The sequence below is a fragment of the Argopecten irradians genome, chromosome 14 (assembly GCF_041381155.1).
Source record: "Argopecten irradians isolate NY chromosome 14, Ai_NY, whole genome shotgun sequence".
Lineage (NCBI taxonomy): Eukaryota > Metazoa > Mollusca > Bivalvia > Pectinida > Pectinidae > Argopecten > Argopecten irradians.
In genome coordinates, this window is record NC_091147.1 from 23,680,765 (window position 1) to 23,700,068 (window position 19,304).

General features: G+C 34.8%; 1 protein-coding gene across 2 annotated transcripts in view; it reads right to left on the reverse strand.

Moving 5' to 3' along the window:
• Window positions 1-19,300, reverse strand: part of LOC138306824 (protein strawberry notch homolog 1-like) — a 37,102-nt gene extending 17,802 nt beyond the window's left edge. Inside the window, exons 1-25 of one of the 2 annotated variants that reach the window (XM_069247304.1) lie at window positions 19,252-19,300; window positions 18,085-18,455; window positions 17,814-17,904; window positions 15,163-15,270; window positions 14,452-14,538; window positions 13,926-14,017; window positions 13,275-13,343; window positions 12,980-13,062; window positions 11,305-11,423; window positions 10,791-10,843; window positions 10,240-10,303; window positions 8,889-9,059; window positions 7,893-7,960; window positions 7,160-7,270; window positions 6,598-6,691; window positions 6,171-6,290; window positions 5,549-5,637; window positions 5,204-5,372; window positions 4,898-4,958; window positions 3,916-4,045; window positions 3,211-3,296; window positions 2,634-2,749; window positions 2,164-2,244; window positions 1,366-1,500; window positions 207-268 (exon numbers count right to left, since the gene is read on the reverse strand). In XM_069247304.1, the coding sequence (XP_069103405.1) occupies window positions 207-268; window positions 1,366-1,500; window positions 2,164-2,244; window positions 2,634-2,749; window positions 3,211-3,296; window positions 3,916-4,045; window positions 4,898-4,958; window positions 5,204-5,372; window positions 5,549-5,637; window positions 6,171-6,290; window positions 6,598-6,691; window positions 7,160-7,270; window positions 7,893-7,960; window positions 8,889-9,059; window positions 10,240-10,303; window positions 10,791-10,843; window positions 11,305-11,423; window positions 12,980-13,062; window positions 13,275-13,343; window positions 13,926-14,017; window positions 14,452-14,538; window positions 15,163-15,270; window positions 17,814-17,904; window positions 18,085-18,386 (2,561 nt within the window). In that variant the 5' untranslated portion in view covers window positions 18,387-18,455; window positions 19,252-19,300. Of the gene's footprint in view, window positions 1-206; window positions 269-1,365; window positions 1,501-2,163; window positions 2,245-2,633; window positions 2,750-3,210; window positions 3,297-3,915; window positions 4,046-4,897; window positions 4,959-5,203; window positions 5,373-5,548; window positions 5,638-6,170; window positions 6,291-6,597; window positions 6,692-7,159; window positions 7,271-7,892; window positions 7,961-8,888; window positions 9,060-10,239; window positions 10,304-10,790; window positions 10,844-11,304; window positions 11,424-11,779; window positions 11,833-12,281; window positions 12,401-12,979; window positions 13,063-13,274; window positions 13,344-13,925; window positions 14,018-14,451; window positions 14,539-15,162; window positions 15,271-17,813; window positions 17,905-18,084; window positions 18,456-19,251 lie in introns of both variants that reach the window. The other variant, XM_069247303.1, reaches the window with a different exon arrangement.
• Window positions 19,301-19,304: the final 4 nt, after the last annotated feature.

The window sequence follows — 19,304 nt, forward strand, 5'->3', positions numbered from 1 at the left end:
AAATGGCGATTTGAATAACCCACCATCTGATGTGATGATCATGTTCTAAAAATCAAAATGAGATCTTAATCAATACTGGTTATGTAGATATCTATCTGCGGAGATAAACTCTCATGTATTTACTTGGATCATGAAATTAATGAAAGTAAATCGCTAGTGAAAGAAAGGTGGTTTACAGTATCAAGGTTTTTACACTAAAGACATACCTTCCTTCTGTTTTGGCATTCTGTATCATTAACTTCATACATTCCATGAAGTAGGAAAAGATCTGAAACAACAACAAAATATAAAATTTGAGTTAGAATCGGGATAATGATAATAATGTACTTGTTATATTTTAAAAACATCCATCTCCTGTCTGTTGAGATTGTCTACCCTGACATATAGTTTCCCTTACTTTTTAAATCCCCGGCATACCTCTGAGTATCCAGGTGGCTCGTGGAGGACCAATTTACCCAACTACCAAACAACGACAGTGTTGGTTCTACATCTAAGATGTATTGATATTGATTCTTGCAAATTTCACATAAATGAAGATTCATACTATTAAAGAAGATTATAATTGTATACACTTTATTTCTTTTAATTAATACATCTGAATAATGCGAATAAGTTACACAATGTGTTATTTACCATATATTGTATTTCTACATAGCTAGTAGTGTATTAGATAACATAGCTGTAGTCCATATATGGTAATGTATTTATTCAACAGCGGATTTATTTCCATATTGGTGAATGACATTTCAAACCGTTTTACCTAAGATTTCTTGTTTGTATTTTGAATACAAACCAAACTTTAATGAGTTCTTTCGAATGGTGTTCTTATTTTTAAAATCAATCAATTATTTAAAAAGTTAAGATTTTGTCACAAAATGGCTGCCTCACCTTTCGTGCAAGTAATTAGACAAGCAATGTGAGAAAATGACTCTTTCATATGTAAATTATGTAGGATAGAACTATTCCACCTCGGTTCTGACCCAAAATTCTGTACCGTCGGGTGGAATAGTTCTATCCTATATATGTACATATGAAAGAGTCATATAGTATTTATTACGGTAGTGGTGGTATTAAGGAGCGATTGGTTGGATTAGTTTCACCTCCTATAAACAGCCAGGGTCATTTCAGGACCGCCAGGTTTATGAGGTGAAGAAAGGGTAACTGGTAAAAACCACCAACCAGCGGTCAGTACCTAGCAGCTGCCCGACATACGATTCAAACTCGCGACATAGAGGTGGAGGACATCTTAACCAACCGCCCACTGCGGCCCTTTTTTCAGCTGACTTGACTTTTACAACACTTGCAATGGAAATCTCAGATAAAATTATGACCATGGCACAAATTTTTGATTTCTGAATCTCTTACCACATTCTGTCTTGTCACACTCAGTCCGAGTATCCGGTTGAGGAACTTTGAGACATCGCCGGTGTCTTTGTCCTTGGGTGGGGCACCAATCCTCACAGACTCAATCTCTATCAGGCCCATGAGAACCAAACATTCCTTTAACCAAGAATAACAAGTCATAATGAGAACCAAACATTCCTTCAACCAAGAATAACAAGTCAAGTCATGATCAATAAAGCTTACCAGTAAACGACTAATCGTGCATAGTGAAACATCGTGCATAGTGAAACATCATAACTTTGCAAATTATCTTGCAGAATATTTGTTGTGTATTTTTTAGCATAAATATACATCCTGTATGCATATCATTTTGGCAATATTATATGTTTTGTAAGGAAATCTAGACCTGGTACGTAGTTTCCCCCGTAACTAAATTTTTGCAGATGATAAGCTTAGAATTTTCCATCAACAAATCTATGTATACCCTTCATAAGAACATCAAAATAATTCATTTCTATCCATGGTTGATTTTTCTTCTTTTAATTGCTTTGTGATTTATTAATTGAATCTCATAGAAGAAATGGATTCGACAGAATCATGTTCATGTCACGGTGATAATACTCCATTTAAGGCTATCATCTCATCTTTTTCTTTTGTATTGGAAGAAAAGGAATCATTCCCTATTTATGAAGCGTGACAACAAAATTACAACCATTGGGGAAATAAATGAATCTTTTAATTAAGCTGTGTTCTTTTTGAAAATCATCAGGGCATTAATTGAAAAGAACAATAAGCAATACATGATATTGTAAATATTACCTGCATTACCACATTAAACTCCTCAAATGTCTTGTGGACTTGGGTAACATCTGTTAAGTTCAAACCAGGCACCAGGGTCCTCTACAAAACATCGTAGAGGAAGAATAAACAATATTACTTATACATACTTTACTCTCTTGCATCCATGTATGTCCTGTTGAACCAAGATAAAGATATAATTCTCTGTGTCAAAAGGGCTCATATATGTGAGCAGTAAGGTAGACATTCAGAATGATCGTTATATTTGTTTTGGACAAAAGTAATATCTAAATGGATGCATACACATAAAATAATTGGAAACCTACCAAAAGGTATGGAAAATTGTGTCCGAGTGATTTTCTGAGGCAGTGCTCCACTAGGACACATGAAACCATTTCGTACCAGGCCGAAAGATAAATTAGTTCGGGTATGTATATTCATTTTAGTAGAGATGTATATTGTGGCTAATATTTACCTGGGTTACAACTTACTTGACAGATATGATGGTACATGGAGCGTAGAGCGTTGCGTCCGTAGGGGGTGTCAAAGTTAAACTCATCTAGATTAGCTCCAGTGGCTGCACGACGATCTCCTTTGGTCAGAGCACCTGTCATAGAGAAAGCATGCTAGCAGCTATATTCTCAAAGACAGGTCTGGTATACATCACTGAATGTCTTATTGGTAGAAAAGAAAACTCACATCTAGATCTGGCAGCCTTCACTAACAGGAGCTTAATCAAACACATTTTCGCATATTCGCCTATTTTGATATTACAGTTATCTGCACTTGCGCGTAGGTATTGATTGTGACGTCATGTGTTTTTGAAAGTAGCGTCATACTTTTCGGAGAAACGTCAATTGCACTCACAAAATAATGTCGTGACAATTGAAACCTATCTGCAAGGGAACTAACTCTGTATTATACAAAGGCGGAATATTGGGGCTTTGAAATTTTCAACATATTATGTAACAGCTAGTTTTCTCCATTAAAATGATTGTCATTACCCCAAACAATATATATAACCCTATATGAATGCAAATATCAATATTGGTTGTTAAGAGAACCTACCCATTGATTGCAGTCGTCGAGCTACAGCAGCAGCGAACCTCCTCTCTCCGCCCAGGTCTGTAGTCAGTAGTTTGTACAGAGGACCACTGGAACAAACATTAGAAAAAATAGCATGTTAACAAAAGTTCATGGATCGACCAATCAGAGTCTGTGTTGGCCATAATGGAAGCTTGACCCAAAAGGAAAAGATGAACATCGACCCCTGAAAATTCCAAATGAACTCTTCGAGCCTTTGAATTAGAGGCATTGGAATAGTCTACATGTATGTGACTTTAGGGGTAAATAAGTTAAGCGAATGGCCATTGCTAATTTCTGTGGTTAATCTAAAATCATTATTTTTCATGAGTGCTTAATTTTCTAGAATTTCGCTTTTTTTTATCACTCAACTTGGAGATCTTCTGCATCTGGAAGCTCTTTCTTCTATAACCTGAAAGATCTTCTGCGCAGAACATTCTTTCTAGAAAAGCACAAATTGAGTTGACCTCAGTGCTCCAAGGAAGTTCAACAGTTAGGCAGATAACTTACCTTGACTGGTTAGAACAATGGGATCTGCCTGACTGTTGTACAGCTTTGTTTGCACTCCAGTGAAGTTCTGCAGTTAGGCAGATAACTTACCTTGACTGGTTAGAACAATGGGATCTGCCTAACTGTTGTACAGCTTTGTTTGCACTCCAGTGAAGTTCTGCAGTTAGGCAGATAACTTACCTTGACTGGTTAGAACGATGGGATCTGCCTAACTGTTGAACAGCTTTGTCGGCACTCCAGGGAAGTTCCACAGTTAGATGAACTCTCCTTCTCTGGTTCCCTGCCCTTGTATCAGCATGGAGAGATATACCTGTAAAGGGGAAGTAATTGTTACATTAATTTAACCTGTAACTAGTGAATATCAATGTCATTCCAATCACATAAGCAGATCTTTGTCTCAAGTATGTTTTTTTTTTTTTCTGAGGTAGGGAAAAGACAGCTCACACATGCTAGACAATGACGTGACATCATCAATATATGCAGCAACCATTGTAAACAACTGAATTTTCATCATTTTTCATTACAGTATGAGAGAATAATAGAATCTTACATGGGTCTGTGAAGTGGACAAGGATATTTCAACCCGAGTGAAAGAATTTTGCCGTTCAACCAGAGGATTGCTGAGGGTTGATAGCCAAAATATTTCATGAGGGTTGAGATATCCCTGTCCACTTAATAGACCCATGTTTGATTCTTTTTCTCCCATTCTTAGTAAAAAATGACGAAATTCCACTTGGTTTCCAGCTTTTTCATCGCGCCATTATCGCAGGAACTTCGTTATGCCTAAAAATTGATGACGTCATCTACAATGCGTGGCGCAGTTACGGCGCATGTATTGATGACGTCACGTTATTGTCTAGCGCATGTGAGCTGTCTTACGCCCCCCTGTGCAAGATGGAGATATCTTTTCCCTAGCAACCGCCTGATACCCGTGTGAAGTATGGGAGAAAAATGTGTCTGTCAGGTGAACAGGGATATCTCAAAACAGATTTCAAAAGCCTCGGTTGGCTGACCTGAGGCTTGTGAACTTGGGGAACTTGTTTTCAAATACAAATTGTAGAATTTAGTATCAGTGAAACAGTTGGTTTGTAGAATAGTATACAATCAAAATGTTTAGTAGCATAAACAATTAATAGTACAAAATCTTGGACAGATCCGTTACCTGTGCTTGCAGCGTCCGAGATAATGGCGACAAGTTTCTTCCCTGCCATAAACATGTTTCTCTGGTTAAAGATAAGAGTATGTATACAACAAAATATCACAAAATTCAATCAATACTTTACACAATATATTCTCCATTTTATCTCTTATTTTGAGTACATTTATGATTTCAGCTCCTATTCAGAGCATTTTCATCATTTTCTCTGATACTTAATGCATATAATATTCCTATTATCACTAAAATATTCTTCATCAAACTTTTATATTTTGTGCAAACTTTTCAAAGAATAAAATATTTCCCTCTTACCTCTGTTACATTAAGACTCTCGATTCCTCCATAGCTGTCGACATCTTGAGTGCGTAGTTCATAATGAGGCTGGTCCTTGATTGACCTACGTACAATCCTACCTCGTCTTCCTGTCATCTCAGCTACAGCTTCAGTACCACCTAGCTGGTCTATCATTTCATCCAAAGGACTACAATAAATTCACAGGAATGATTGAGAATGGAGTTGAGGGGGGCCATAAAGATTTTTGTGTAAATATGTACCGTGTATGTACACTTCAATATGTTTAATATGTAATCAGATGGTAAATACCATAATTAATGATCTGATATCTTTTAAAAGAAGAAACACTTTAGTATCACTTACCTGTTGGGTAAGGGGATCTTGTGTGCGAAGCCAACAAGCATTTCCTTAGCCTGTACACACCAGCTGTCTGGTACACGATCTTCTGGTTTCTATAAATAGTGTAATGCATACGTTATGAAAAAGCAATCACATTGAACTAAAATTTCTATCAGGGCATCCACTTGACTCTTAACTTTTAGCAGATTCAGGGTCAAATCCAATTTTTCAGAAATCTGAAGAGTCAAAACATAAAACAAATAGACACATGCTTCAAACTCAAGAGTCAAATCTGATTTTTGGTAATCAATAACATACTCTCAAGGGTCTACTGGATGTCCTGTTCTATCAACAAAAGACTATCAATGTCATCATGGCAACTTATCTCTAGGCTGTTTTGCAGTAAACCATCAAAAAGTAGCTTTTGTATTTTAGTTAATGATAAGTTAGTGTAGCTACTGTATTTGAGTTAAGTGTTCTTGCATATTTTAATCAGAAACAAGAAAATACTTCAAGTAAAACAGGGTCTTCGAGTTATATCAGATATTATTATGACTTGTATATTACAGGTAGGTTATTAATCTAGTTTTCTGAAAAGTTCAATCAATCAGCCTAAATATCTGATTCTGTCTCCATGACATCTCACCTGTGCCTCGATCATGGTCGGAAAGTACTGTGTGATGAATCGTAACAGGATCTCTCGGCACAGGGAAACAAAGCCATTTACCTCCCCTTTGTTCTTGCCTATCTCAGCTTCTAAAGACGCCTGAAAATGAATCATTTTAATGAGAAAACATGCATGGAATATATGTCAGAATATCGAGGGAATGAAAGAGTCAGACACAAGAGAAGTTGGTCTAGGACAACATTCACAACAGATAATTATTTCTGAAAGTTATTTCATTATTTTTGGAATTTTTGTATATTTTTTGACTTGACATCAAATTCAGCTTTTAGTAAACAAGTAAAATGAATCAGATGTTTCTTGGTCTTATTTGCAGACAACACCCCTAGTTCTGGAAATCCACTTCATTTCTAGAATGGTGTCACCATCATCAATATATTTTACTTACCTCTCCTGTAGTCTGTAGACCAATCACCACACTGAACCCAGCCTCCAGGGCCTCCCTCGATTCCTTTATCACCGTCGGTACCTTCATACCCATACTGTAAAGAGATGTGAAAATTGTTCCATATAACAGTTGAATTTTGTTAAATCAAACTAAAAAACCCTGTTTAATTCATAGTGCGTTGTTAATATGGTCTAAACTTTACATGATCACAGTAAAACCTGCCTTAGCAATCACCTCTGTACAAAGAACACCTGGATAATAAGACCAATTTCCCAGAGTTCTGAATGGCCAACTTCAATACAGTTTGTCCTGTGAATAAAGACAGACCATTTGTCTATAAAGAATATATCTTTCTTTTTCCTTCAACTGCTTTCTATAGACAATTCTGAAAGTCCTCCTATAACTCTATATGTTACCATAGTCCTGCTGACTCAGATAATGAGGTTTAACTGTACTTGGAGCAGCAAGCTTAATGACCAATAATATAAGTATAGAATTAATTACAAATACAGTATACAGTATGACTAGAGCTTCAAATAGCTACTAACAAAGCAGAACTTACCAGAGTTGTTTGAAGAATCTCTGATGAGACGCCCAAAACTGAGCCCACATCCTGCCGCCAACGAATCCTGTCCTAGATAGTGCACTCTCCAGGGCCTTTCGCAACTCATTCCTGTATCAAACAGATCATTCAATGATCAAATTAAAAATACCCTGCAACTGATCAAGTCTGCTTTATGTTTAGGGTGAGGTATAGAGGCAAAATTTCCTAATCTGAAATTGACCTGAAATTCAGGGCAAGAAATATTTACCTGAAATTGGCTAGAAATTGACCGGAATTTCAATGAAATTTTGAACTGAAATTGACCAGAATTTCTGGTAAATTTCAGGTCTTCTGGTCAACTTCAGTTCAAGATTTCTTGACCTGAAATTCAGGTTAGGAAATATTTAATGTGTAGATGTATATAACTGAAGAAATTTGAAAAATAATGTTTAAGGATTTCTTGCAACTTATCAATGGAAGCGCTAAGTGAATAATAAGGATATTGATCATGACTTGACAATTCACAGTTAACAAAAAGGAGCTAAATCCTAACTTGACCTTTTGTAAACCAATGCATTTTCACTTATACAATATTTTGCGTTGTTATTTTCATCATATTCATGAATACGTAAATTTGGAATCAAGGATTCTTATCGACAATCATGCATTTAATTTGTGTTACAGCCCTCTCATGGAATTTCTCATTCTTTACATTTTTTCCCTGGAAAATATGATGCAAATCTCTACTCACCAAACATGGGCTGCCGTATCGTACATCTTCCTCTGATCCTTAGTTAGTGCTGCTTCTATTGTCATAAACTGGAAAATAAATACAAAGATACATTATGGTTTTAATATTGACTCAACACATTTCCTGTTATGATATATGACATTGTATAGGATTTGCAAAATATATACTCCACACAAAATGTTATTTATGTATAGTATGTGAGTTACTGTATTTGACCAAATAAGCGCCCCTGTACCTTTAAAGTTGTATGGTCTATCACTTCCGCTCTTTTCGTCATAGTGAAAAAACTCTTTAAGTGTTATACACATTTTTCTCCGTCTGTCCGAGGTTTAAAAACTTTTACCACTTTTTTTAGCCAAATTTTTTTAAATGTAAAAATTTTTAACGTTTAAAATAGCTCGGAAGTATCCGAACTGTTCCGATCTGTACTAGTATTGTCGATATTGAGCATGTGATATGGCTCAGGAGGTTCTGATCTATATGGGTATCGCCGATGTCGGTCACATAATGAAACTCGGTTTTCCAATATAACCCGAAAGTTTAAAACATGGCTTTGACTGAGGGGGTTCTTTCAAAACGTGTGATATTTCATGCAACATGTACCGCTATGTCAATATTATATTGGTGTTTTTATGGATCTGAACCATCATATAGAAGCATTCAAATGCACATATTGTATGTTTTATGCGAGTTTGTGATGGTGAAATTTACAAGGAATACAACTTTAATCGCATCTCCGCTTTTTTGAGACCTCAATTTCACTTTACCTCAAATTAAATGCAGCCTGAAACTATGAAAACTCTGTAGGTTTCTCAATTTGATATCTTTTGCAATTTGATAAATGATTCACTTTGTACAATAATTTTTTATGAGATGTTAGTCCAAATTTGGAAATAATAAGTGCCCCTTCATTTTAAAGTGCACTGGACACTTATTGGGGTCGAATATGCTACATTGTTTTTTTTTTTTCCAAATACCGATTACATCTTGGTTTACCTCGGCTTGTTTGTAGCTGAGACCACGAGATATGTACATTCCAGATGTCTTCATCTCCATAGCCAGGATTTCTGCCATACCTAGCCCCTTCTTTTGTACCAGGTCCAGAAACTGTTCAAATGATTTGAATGGTGCTCCTTCTCCCCAAAGGCCTAGTCTTTCCATAAAAGCCTGGAACGTGTGATTTATATATATATAATATAAGAACCCTACGTAGATTATTTATTGGTACAACATTTCCAGAAGAAAATAAATGTAATGGAATTGAACTATAATTGGATTATAATGCAGTGAGCCTTTCATTGATGAAAGAAAAAGGAATTGGACTATATTAATAATCAGTGACTAGGTAGCTCTGTGGTAAAGCATTCGGCTAGTGGTTGGAGGTCCTGGATTTGACTCCCAGTTTGGCCGCTACAATTTCTCCTCACATGTTACAAACTTGGCGAGCTTGTCAATCCCTGTTTCAAGCATTGGGAGTACGCTTAAAAGGGGATAACATTAATAATCAGCATAACCTCTTTATATATCTATGTTTGATTTTTACTCCATGGGAAGGAGACTCATTTCACTTGTCATGTTTTCGACCATTTTACTTACCATGTTTTTGACCATTTCACTTACCATGTTTTCGACCATTTTACTTACCATGTTTTTTGACAATTTTACTTACCATGTTTTTTGACAATTTTACTTACCATGTTTTTGACAATTTTACTTACCATGATTTTAACCATTTTACTTACCATGTTTTTGACCATTTTACTTACCATGTTTTTTGACCATTTTATTTACCATGTTTTTAACCATTTTACTTACCATGTTTTTGACAAGTTTACTTACCATATTTTTGACCATTTTACTTACCATGTGTTTGACCATTTTACTTACCATGTTTTCAACCATTTTACTTACCATGTTTTTGACAATCTTACTTACAATGTTTTTTGACCATTTTACTTACCATGTTTTTTACCATTTTACTTACCATATTTTTGACCATTTTACTTACCATGTTTTTTGACCATTTTACTTACCATGTTTTTGACCATTTTACTTACCATGTTTTTGACCATTTTACTTACCATGTTTTTGACCATTTTACTTACCATGTTTTTGACCATTTTACTTACCATGTTTTTTGACCATTTTACTTACCATGTTTTTGACCATTTTACTTACCATGTTTTTGACCATTTTACTTACCATGTTTTTTGACCATTTTACTTACCATGTTTTTGACCATTTTACTTACCATGTTTTTGACCATTTTACTTACCATGTTTTTGACAATTTTACTTACCATGTTTTTGACCATTTTACTTACCATGTTTTTGACCATTTTACTTACCATGTTTTTGACATCTGTAACTCCAGTAGCACTGCAGTATACGACTCGAGCCTTTGGCAACATCCTGAAAAAGACAACAATGAAAACATTTATACTCTAATTTCAAGTTGATGTTTACCTTTTAAATGACTTGATGTGTCAGCAAAGTTGTATCGTGTATTTGCATATTACATAGTTATCTGCCCTTGTGGGTAGGTATTGACTGTGACGTCATGTGTTTGCAAGTGTAACGTCATACTTTTCAGAGAAAACGATGTGAATTTTACTCACAAGATAATGACGTCAAAATGGGTACCTACTCACATGGGAGGCAACTAAATTGCTAAGTTATAGTTAGGCTTATAACCTTTTTGAAGTAAAGGAAATCCAGAGATTCAAAAGTTAAAACATTTACTTACAGCCACATTATGGTAAATGCCAAACAATATCTGATCAAATGTTTATTGCAGTTCAACAAAAATAGGCTACCATCTTGTCCTGCAATATACCAAATACTTATTCAAGTGTAGGTTTATAAAAATTGTTTTTAAAAAATCTGGAGAACTTCTCACCTCTGTATAGACATCACAGCCATAGCAACTTTAGTGCTGGCATGCTCCTTGCCCTACAAATAAGAAAATTATAGAACACTCTCAAATAATTTCGTTTCAAAAAGAAGAAAAAAACAAAATTTTACATTTTTAAAAAAGAAAGAATGTGTGTGTGTGTTTTTTTTCTTTTCTTTTAATTCTTTTGGTATAGAAATGAAAATCATCTTTAATATGACACAGACCTTCACTTTAAGTAAAAAGAGATTTCATCATTTCTAAGACTTCCAAGTTTTATGTCTTGTACACTGTTATAAACACATTTCTGTCTGTTGCATTTTAACTCATTTATCCCAGTCAAGACACATTTAGACTCTTTTAAATCAAAGACTTGACCAGTCCATTATTAATAACTGGGGTCAGTGAGTTAATGTTAATTACCAAATACCTTTCAAAGCCGATTAGTGATGTTAACAAATTACAGGATGGATCACATGAGTTCTATCCACTATAACAATAATGTGGATTTAACACTTACAGGAACAAAATTCTTGGCCTTATGACATTCATCAAATATTAGGCAGCCTTGGAATTCTGGTCCTCCACACCAATCCACCAGCTGCTGTAGTCGACTCGTCTTAGACCCGCTAATGGCACCTGATGTAACATATCTTTATTATACAATGTACTGGTGATTCTGTCTTTGCAAATTAAAGAGTAATCTCCCTTGCAGGAGGGATGTCATCATTATTGTTATACTTCAGCTATAAGATTATATTATGTTTGCAAACTTTTTATTGTTTCAAGGATCAAATTTTCACATTATTTGACATCTCACAAAATCACAAAAGATATCACCATTGTGAAAATTACCAACTTCATGTATAAAGCACATTGGACACCAGATAATACCTCAGTTAATATCAGTTTTTGTTTAATATCAAATTTTCTTGATGCAGAATTTTTTCCCTTGGCCCACCATATATTCATAAAAATTCCGGAGAACTTCTCACCTCTGTATAGACATCACAGCCATAGCGACTTTAGTGCTGGCATGCTCCTTGCCCTACAAATACAGAAAATTATAGAACATTCTCAAATAAGTTTTGTTTCGAAAAGAAGAAAAAAAACTAAACTTTACATTTTTTAAAAAGAAAGAATGTGTGTTTTTTTTTCTTTTTTTAATTCTTTTGGTACAGAAATGAAAATCATCTTTATAAGACACAGACCTTCACTTTAAGTAAAAAGATATTTCATCATTTTTCCCAAGATTATGTCTTGTACACGGTTATAAACACATTTCTGTCTGTTGCATTTTAACTCATTTATCCCAGTCAAGACACATTTAGACTCTTTTAAATCAAAGACTTGACCAGTCCATTATTAATAACTGGGGTCAGTGAGTTAATGTTAATTACCAAATACCTTTCAAAGCCGATTAGTGATGTTAACAAATTACAGGATGGATCACATGAGTTCTATCCACTATAACAATAATGTGGATTTAACACTTACAGGAACAAAATTCTTGGCCTTATGGCATTCATCAAATATTAAGCAGCCTTGGAATTCTGGTCCCCCACACCAATCCACCAGCTGTTGTAGTCGACTCGTCTTAGACCCACTAATGGCACCTGATGTAAAATTTCTTTATTATACAATGTACTGGTGATTCTGTCTTTGCAAATTAAAGAGTAATCTCCCTGGAAGGAGGGATGTCATCATTATTGTTATACTTCAGCTGTAAGATTATATTATGTTTGCAAACTTTTTATTGTTTCAAGGATCAAATTTTCACATTATTTGACATCTCACAAAATCACAAAAGATATCACCATTGTGAAAATTACCAACTTCATGTATAAAGCACATTGGACACCAGATAATACCTCAGTTAATATCAGTTTTTGTTTAATATCAAATTTTCTTGATGCAGAATTTTTTCCCTTGATATATTCATTGTATTATTAATATCCCTTAGTTTTATTATGAAAATTATGAATATGTAACAAAACAAAAGTGGAGAAATGGTGAAAAACAACAACCAAAAAAAACCTTTTATTGAGCTGAAAATTCTTGTTCTATTTCAATTTAGTGGTATAAAATTGTTATGAAGGAATCAGAGTAAATCTGAGAGACATTGAACAGACTTGTTGTATTCATGAAATGTTATCTCTCCTCCCCCCCAATTTTTGTGATAATGAGACACTTACTTCCCCTATAGACAGATGACACCAGAGTAGCGTAGGTACTGAACACTACTCCTTCTTTAAAGTCTGCAGGCAAACCTAAAACTCTGTAATGATAAATTTTTAATGTATCATTATTTTCGCTCAGTTTTGGCACATATAACTCTGATGTATAGTTGCAGTGATCGAATGGTTGTAAGTTGTTCTAACATAAGAACAAGTGACAATTGAATTAATCAAGGCTTACCAAGAGAAGAAATATCAAATCATCATCGTAATCTTACTAATAACTATTTCAAGGGACTTTAATTTTTTTCACCTTGTTTCACGGTCGAGTTCCTGACAGCCATCAATAACCCTCACATGACATCCGATGTCTGTCAGATCTCTGAAGATAAAGAAAGTTCCACTAAAATAATAGTCAGTAATTTGTGAAAACTTTTAATATATATTTCCTGTATTTGATAGAATTAGTCAGAAAAAAATTATAAACAGCTCATCCTACTCATAGAATAAGCTACCTCTATCTGGACATGGAGTATATGTCCTTAAATTGATTCTCAAACTTAATTAGACTTGTAATTCTGCTCCATTACGATACTCAACATTATGCTCAAATACAAGATCTAACAACACCATGTTCGGGGTCACCTCAGCATGACCCCTGGCCTAGAATTGGAACATCTCAGGACATACTATATATAGTTAGTAGATGATCATACTTTTGAGAGTTATGTTGAGGTGACCCCTAAAAGGGTGTTGTAAGATCTTGTATTAAAGCATAACATAGCGTTCCGTAGTGGAGCGGAGTTACAAGTCTAATTTTAATTAGATTGATTGGTTCTCAAAGTTATTTTCTTTGGCAGTATCTACTTTTTTTTTATTAATTCTCAAAGTTATTTTTTTTTGCTGTTGTCACAGTTTTCTTAAACATGAATGACTTTATGATTTGGAAAATTGTATGGTGTACCTTCTGGAGTCCACAATAAGATCCGATGAAATTGTAAACCAAATGTGCTTCGTTCTTTTTCTGGCATAGTTGTCAAGAATGATACCGGCTATCTGTAACCACAACATATATACTTTATAAATGAATATAACTTTAATAACGACTTTGGAATCCTTTTATTGTAAAAGAAAGATAAATCTACCTGGTAGTATCTTACCAGTAATCACATTAATTAAAATAAAAACAAATAGATTATGTTATTATCACATGAAAGCTTCTCTCAAATTCAAATGACTTTAAGAGCTTTGTCACTGTTGGTACTAGTTTTGATTAGAAGTAAATCAGTTCACCAGTATGCGCACCCCTCAGCAGGACACGGGTCAGAGGTTGTTTATATGATCACGATTTTAATATGCCACTTTACTTTCAGTCAGAGTCAGTGGCTTCAAAACAATGCATTAAAGAAGAAATAGCTTTATTAAGACAGACATATAACTTACATATTAAAATCTAAAAGGTAGTAGTCCTTTTTGAGACACGCCCTTACCTGTCGACCCTTGCCAACACCAGCAGCGTCACCAATGAAGAATCCTGCACGCTGTCCATTAGGTAACATGGTCTGGTGCCTCTGACACTGTGAATGGAAAACATACCTTAATGCACACCTAATAGACAAAATATGAATACTTGGCTCTAAATGAATATATAGTAAAACCCTTATAACTCGAACAGCAGGGGACAAGGTCAGTAGTTCAAGGAATACTGGGTATTCGAATTATCTGAGTTTGGTAATGATCGACAGTCAAATTGTCCGGTCTCAAACAATTACAAACAATGAACGGCAATGACATTTTAATTACCCGATCTTTCAGCATTTTGAATTTCTCTATTCACGTATGTAATTGATAGAAATATCAAGTTAAAAAAATATGTATAACATAAACTGAGCGTTTGAAAAAGCCTTAAATCAGCTATAAAGTGACCAATCATAGGCCTGCAGAGACTTTCTTTGAAGATTACAAAGCGACACCCAATTTCAAAGCAACAAAGTCAACCACAGTGAAGAGTTATACAATTCCTTTGATGTGCATCAAAATAATTACCTGCGTCTTCTGTTGCCTCCAGTTTTACTATGAGATAGTCCAGTGGTAGAAATCACATTAGTGATAGTAACCCCTGGAGTATCAAGGATGAAGGTCATCCTGACCCTTTATTTTGTATAAAAATATATACATTATTTGACATGTCCTGGACTTACAGCATATAGGATACCCTCGAGCTGAAGACTGCTGAGTTTACAGGATGTGATCATCTCCACTGGGAGGCTGTCGGCCAGGGGGTAGACTGGGTCAGGTGGTGACAGCGACTGAAAGTAAACAACCAATGGGATTAGGTCTCAAGCTAATCCTAACGAAAGGAATTCTAATGTTTCCAAATAGAACACGATTAGGTCTCAAGCTAATCCTAACGAAATGGATTCTAATGTTTCCAAATAGAACACGATTAGGTCTCAAGCTAATCCTAACGAAATGGATTCTAATGTTTCCAAATAGAACACGATTAGGTCTCAAGCTAATCCTAACGAAATGGATTTTAATGTTTCCAAATAGAACACAATCAGGTTTAGCTAATTCTAATGAAAGGAATTCTAATGTTTCCAATTGAATTCTTTAAAAAATATTTCTAACATAAAATATTATCCAACTTTGATTTATAATGTACCGTATAAATATTAAACAGGAAGGGGATTTTTTTTTATCTTATTATGACTATGAGGGTAACCCTTTCTGAACAAGCTGCATATCAATTTTTTGCGATCATGACAATGAGCCATGAAATTACAAAAACATCATCACAGTTAAAGATGCTCCACCGTTGACAGAGCACAAATGACACTCATCATTTGAACAGTAATTGGTGTTTAATTGTGCATATACAATAAAACCTCTAATTAACACAACACTTGAGGGTCTGAGTGAAATAATTCATTTTGGTTTTGGTGCATGGGCAATCGGATTACTTCAATCCAGTATAGACCGTAACTATGTAATTATTTTCGGGAAAATTCATTAGTATATATACTTTTACTTGACATAAAATTAGAAGCTCATACTTATCAATGGTGGTAATGGTGTACATAAGTAACTTTTGTAACTTGTATATTTACTATTTCGTTGAATATTTTGTTTTTTAATTAAATACCATCTAATTAATAAATCTTTAAATAACCGGCTAATACCACATATTTATATCACATTATATGTGCATTCTGAAGCTAGTTTCTCACACTATCGACTGCACTGTGTTTTACCGATGACTATATCTTGTATCGTTTCGAGTTGACTCTACTTTTAAATTAATGTCAGGAGTTCAATTTCTTATTCAAAAGCTAAGGTATATTACACTTTTGATTCTAAACATGTGTTTGTAAGGATATACCAAAAGTGGCCAGGTGAATTGGCCAGAACAAAACGTTTGAAAGTTATCGTGTTTGTATGGAAATTTAATTTAAGTTTTGTCAAAACAAAAATACGGCGACATTCTTACCATTAATTTCACAATCATAACTTACAGCCGAGAGATCCAGCCTTCACAATACTCACCCGGATGGGGACAGCAACCAGGGGTATAATTTCTCGCTACTTGTAAAATCCTCTAGAGCCACTACAACACATGTTCACACAAGTAAAACATAGATCAAAACTACAACATATGCTTTCCATTGCAACTCTCAAAATGTTTATACTATAACAGTCAGTGATAATATCATACAATGTAAAAAAAGTCTCTTTACATGACTATTATTTAGATCTAAGACAATATCTGAGACAATATTCTATACAAACCTAACACTCTCTTGTACACCATCATCTTTGATTTCTTCCTGGTCAGCTGGTTGTTGTCCTGTCATTTGTAGATTTCCTTCTCCTGGTGCAACGGAAACTGGTACAGGAGCATAAAGATTGTTCATGGCGTTTATTTGTTGTAGTATTGGGTGCATAGGTGCCTGTAAATGCCCCATGAGGTAAGACCCTTGGCCCTGGGATGGGCCAGCTTGGGGAGAGGCACTTGAACTCCCTGAAGCAATAGGTGGGGCTCCATTACCGTTGATCAGTGGTCGTTGGGACTGCCTGGACTGGTCGTAATACGGAATAGCGGGGTGGTCGTAATACTGAGACGACCAGTTACAAAGATATAGAGGGGAAAATAACGGGACTGAAAAGAAGTGCCCGTAATAGCGGGGTGGTCTTAATTCTGAGGTGGTCGTAAGGCGAGGTTTCACTGTATATATGTCTAATTAACACAACAAATAATACTAAATAATTCACTTTGTTTTTGGTGCATGCGCAATCAGTACTTCATTCCATATAGGACATAGTGCCATGGAATTTTTTCGGGATGCAATTAATTATTTTCAAATTTTTTATCTTGACGTAAAATTAGAAGCTCAAACTTTTCAATGGTGGTAATGGTGTAAAGTAAGTAACTTTTGTAAATGAAAAAAAATTTACTAAATCGTCTGCTGCTGTTTTTGATTATTAAAAATTAACATTTGTCAGCGGTGGAGCATGTTTAAATAACCGGCTATACTGCATATTGATAACTTATGAACTGAATTTATATGTGCATTCTGAAGCTAGTTTATCACAGTATTGGATTACTGTGTCATCAAGTATGACTATATATATATGTTTCAATTTGTCTACTTTAAAATAATGTCAGAGATAATTTAGTATCAAAAGTTAAGGTACATTACACTATGTCATTCTAAGACATGTGTTTGTAAGGATATACCAAAAGTGGCCAGTGTGTCTTGGCCAGAACAAAACAGACTGTCGGGTATGGTAGTTATTTAACTAATACTAATAGGTTCACAGCAATTCTTTACCATCAGTCCAATATACTTACAGCGAGAGGGCCAGCCTCCACAATATCACCGGGATGGGGACAGCAACCAGGTATAATTTCTCGATACTTGTACACAGAAAATACCTCTGCACTACAACACAATCACACAAGTAAGAACATACTATCAAAACTCCAACATATGCTCCATTGCAACTCTCAAAATGTTTATACTATAACAGTCAGTGATAATATCTTACAATGTAAAAAAAGTCTCTTTACATGACTATTATTTAGATCTAAGACAATATCTGAGACAATATTCTATACAAACCTAACACTCTCTTGTACACCATCATCTTTGATTTCTTCCTGGTCAGCTGGTTGTTGTCCTGTCATTTGTAGATTTCCTTCTCCTGGTGCAACGGAAACTGGTACAGGAGCATAAAGATTGTTCATGGCGTTTATTTGTTGTAGTATTGGGTGCATAGGGGCCTGTAACTGCCCCATGAGGTAAGACCCTTGGCCCTGGGATGGGCCAGCTTGGGGAGAGGCACTTGAACTCCCTGAAGCAATAGGTGGGGCTCCATATATGGTTGGATTCATTGAGTTTAGGGCTGGTGTCCCATACATCATTTAGGTGTACGGTTCTTATTAAATTACTTCTGATCAATTATAGATATATACATTGGCACAAAATATGACCTGAAATAGAAAAAGTTATTATTAATTCAGAATATGTGGGAACAAAGTTGGAATGCTTTATACTTCAACCTTCCAAATCCTGGATCAACATTTAATATTTCACTGAGTATATTTTTGCAACAGGACTATAGAGAAAATATTCCGTAATTTTCATTTCAAAACAGGTTCACAAAGATTAACATTCACAGATGTAAAATTTTGCTTGGAAATTACCAGCAGAATCAATTGTGCAAATGTTAATCGCAGAGATAAACTTTTTTTAATTTACTCAGTTTGCGATAATAGCGAATGTAATTAAATCGCATGAGAAATAGTTTGTTTACAGTAATTATTGTATATGTGCTAATAACGATATAGATATATCACATTTTTGAAAATGTGTCAAAATTAGCAAAACACAGATCTGAGATGGAACAAATATTGTGTTATGTTTACAACGTAATTGGGGAACATTAACCATAACTTGAGACTTCAGAGATAATATATTTTTTTAATTTCCTTAATCAGACAAATCGATCAGAAAGAGTATAGAGTAAAGATAAAAAAGTACACACAATACAGTGGGCTCAGTTACGATACAGAATGAATCCAGACGTAATCAATTACAGTACTCTCTACAGTACTATGCTATTACTTGTTTACAAATGTATTTTTGCAATTCAGCAAGTTTAAAAACGTCAAATTAGATCGATACTGTCATTCATTTGAATAAGATGAATCCAAGCTTTTGAAAACAATATGTAATACAAAGCGATCTTGAATAAATATGATTACATTTATCAAATACAACACTTACAAAGTGAAGCACAACAAAAACTTTAACCCTTTTCTCCCGCCATCAAACCGGAA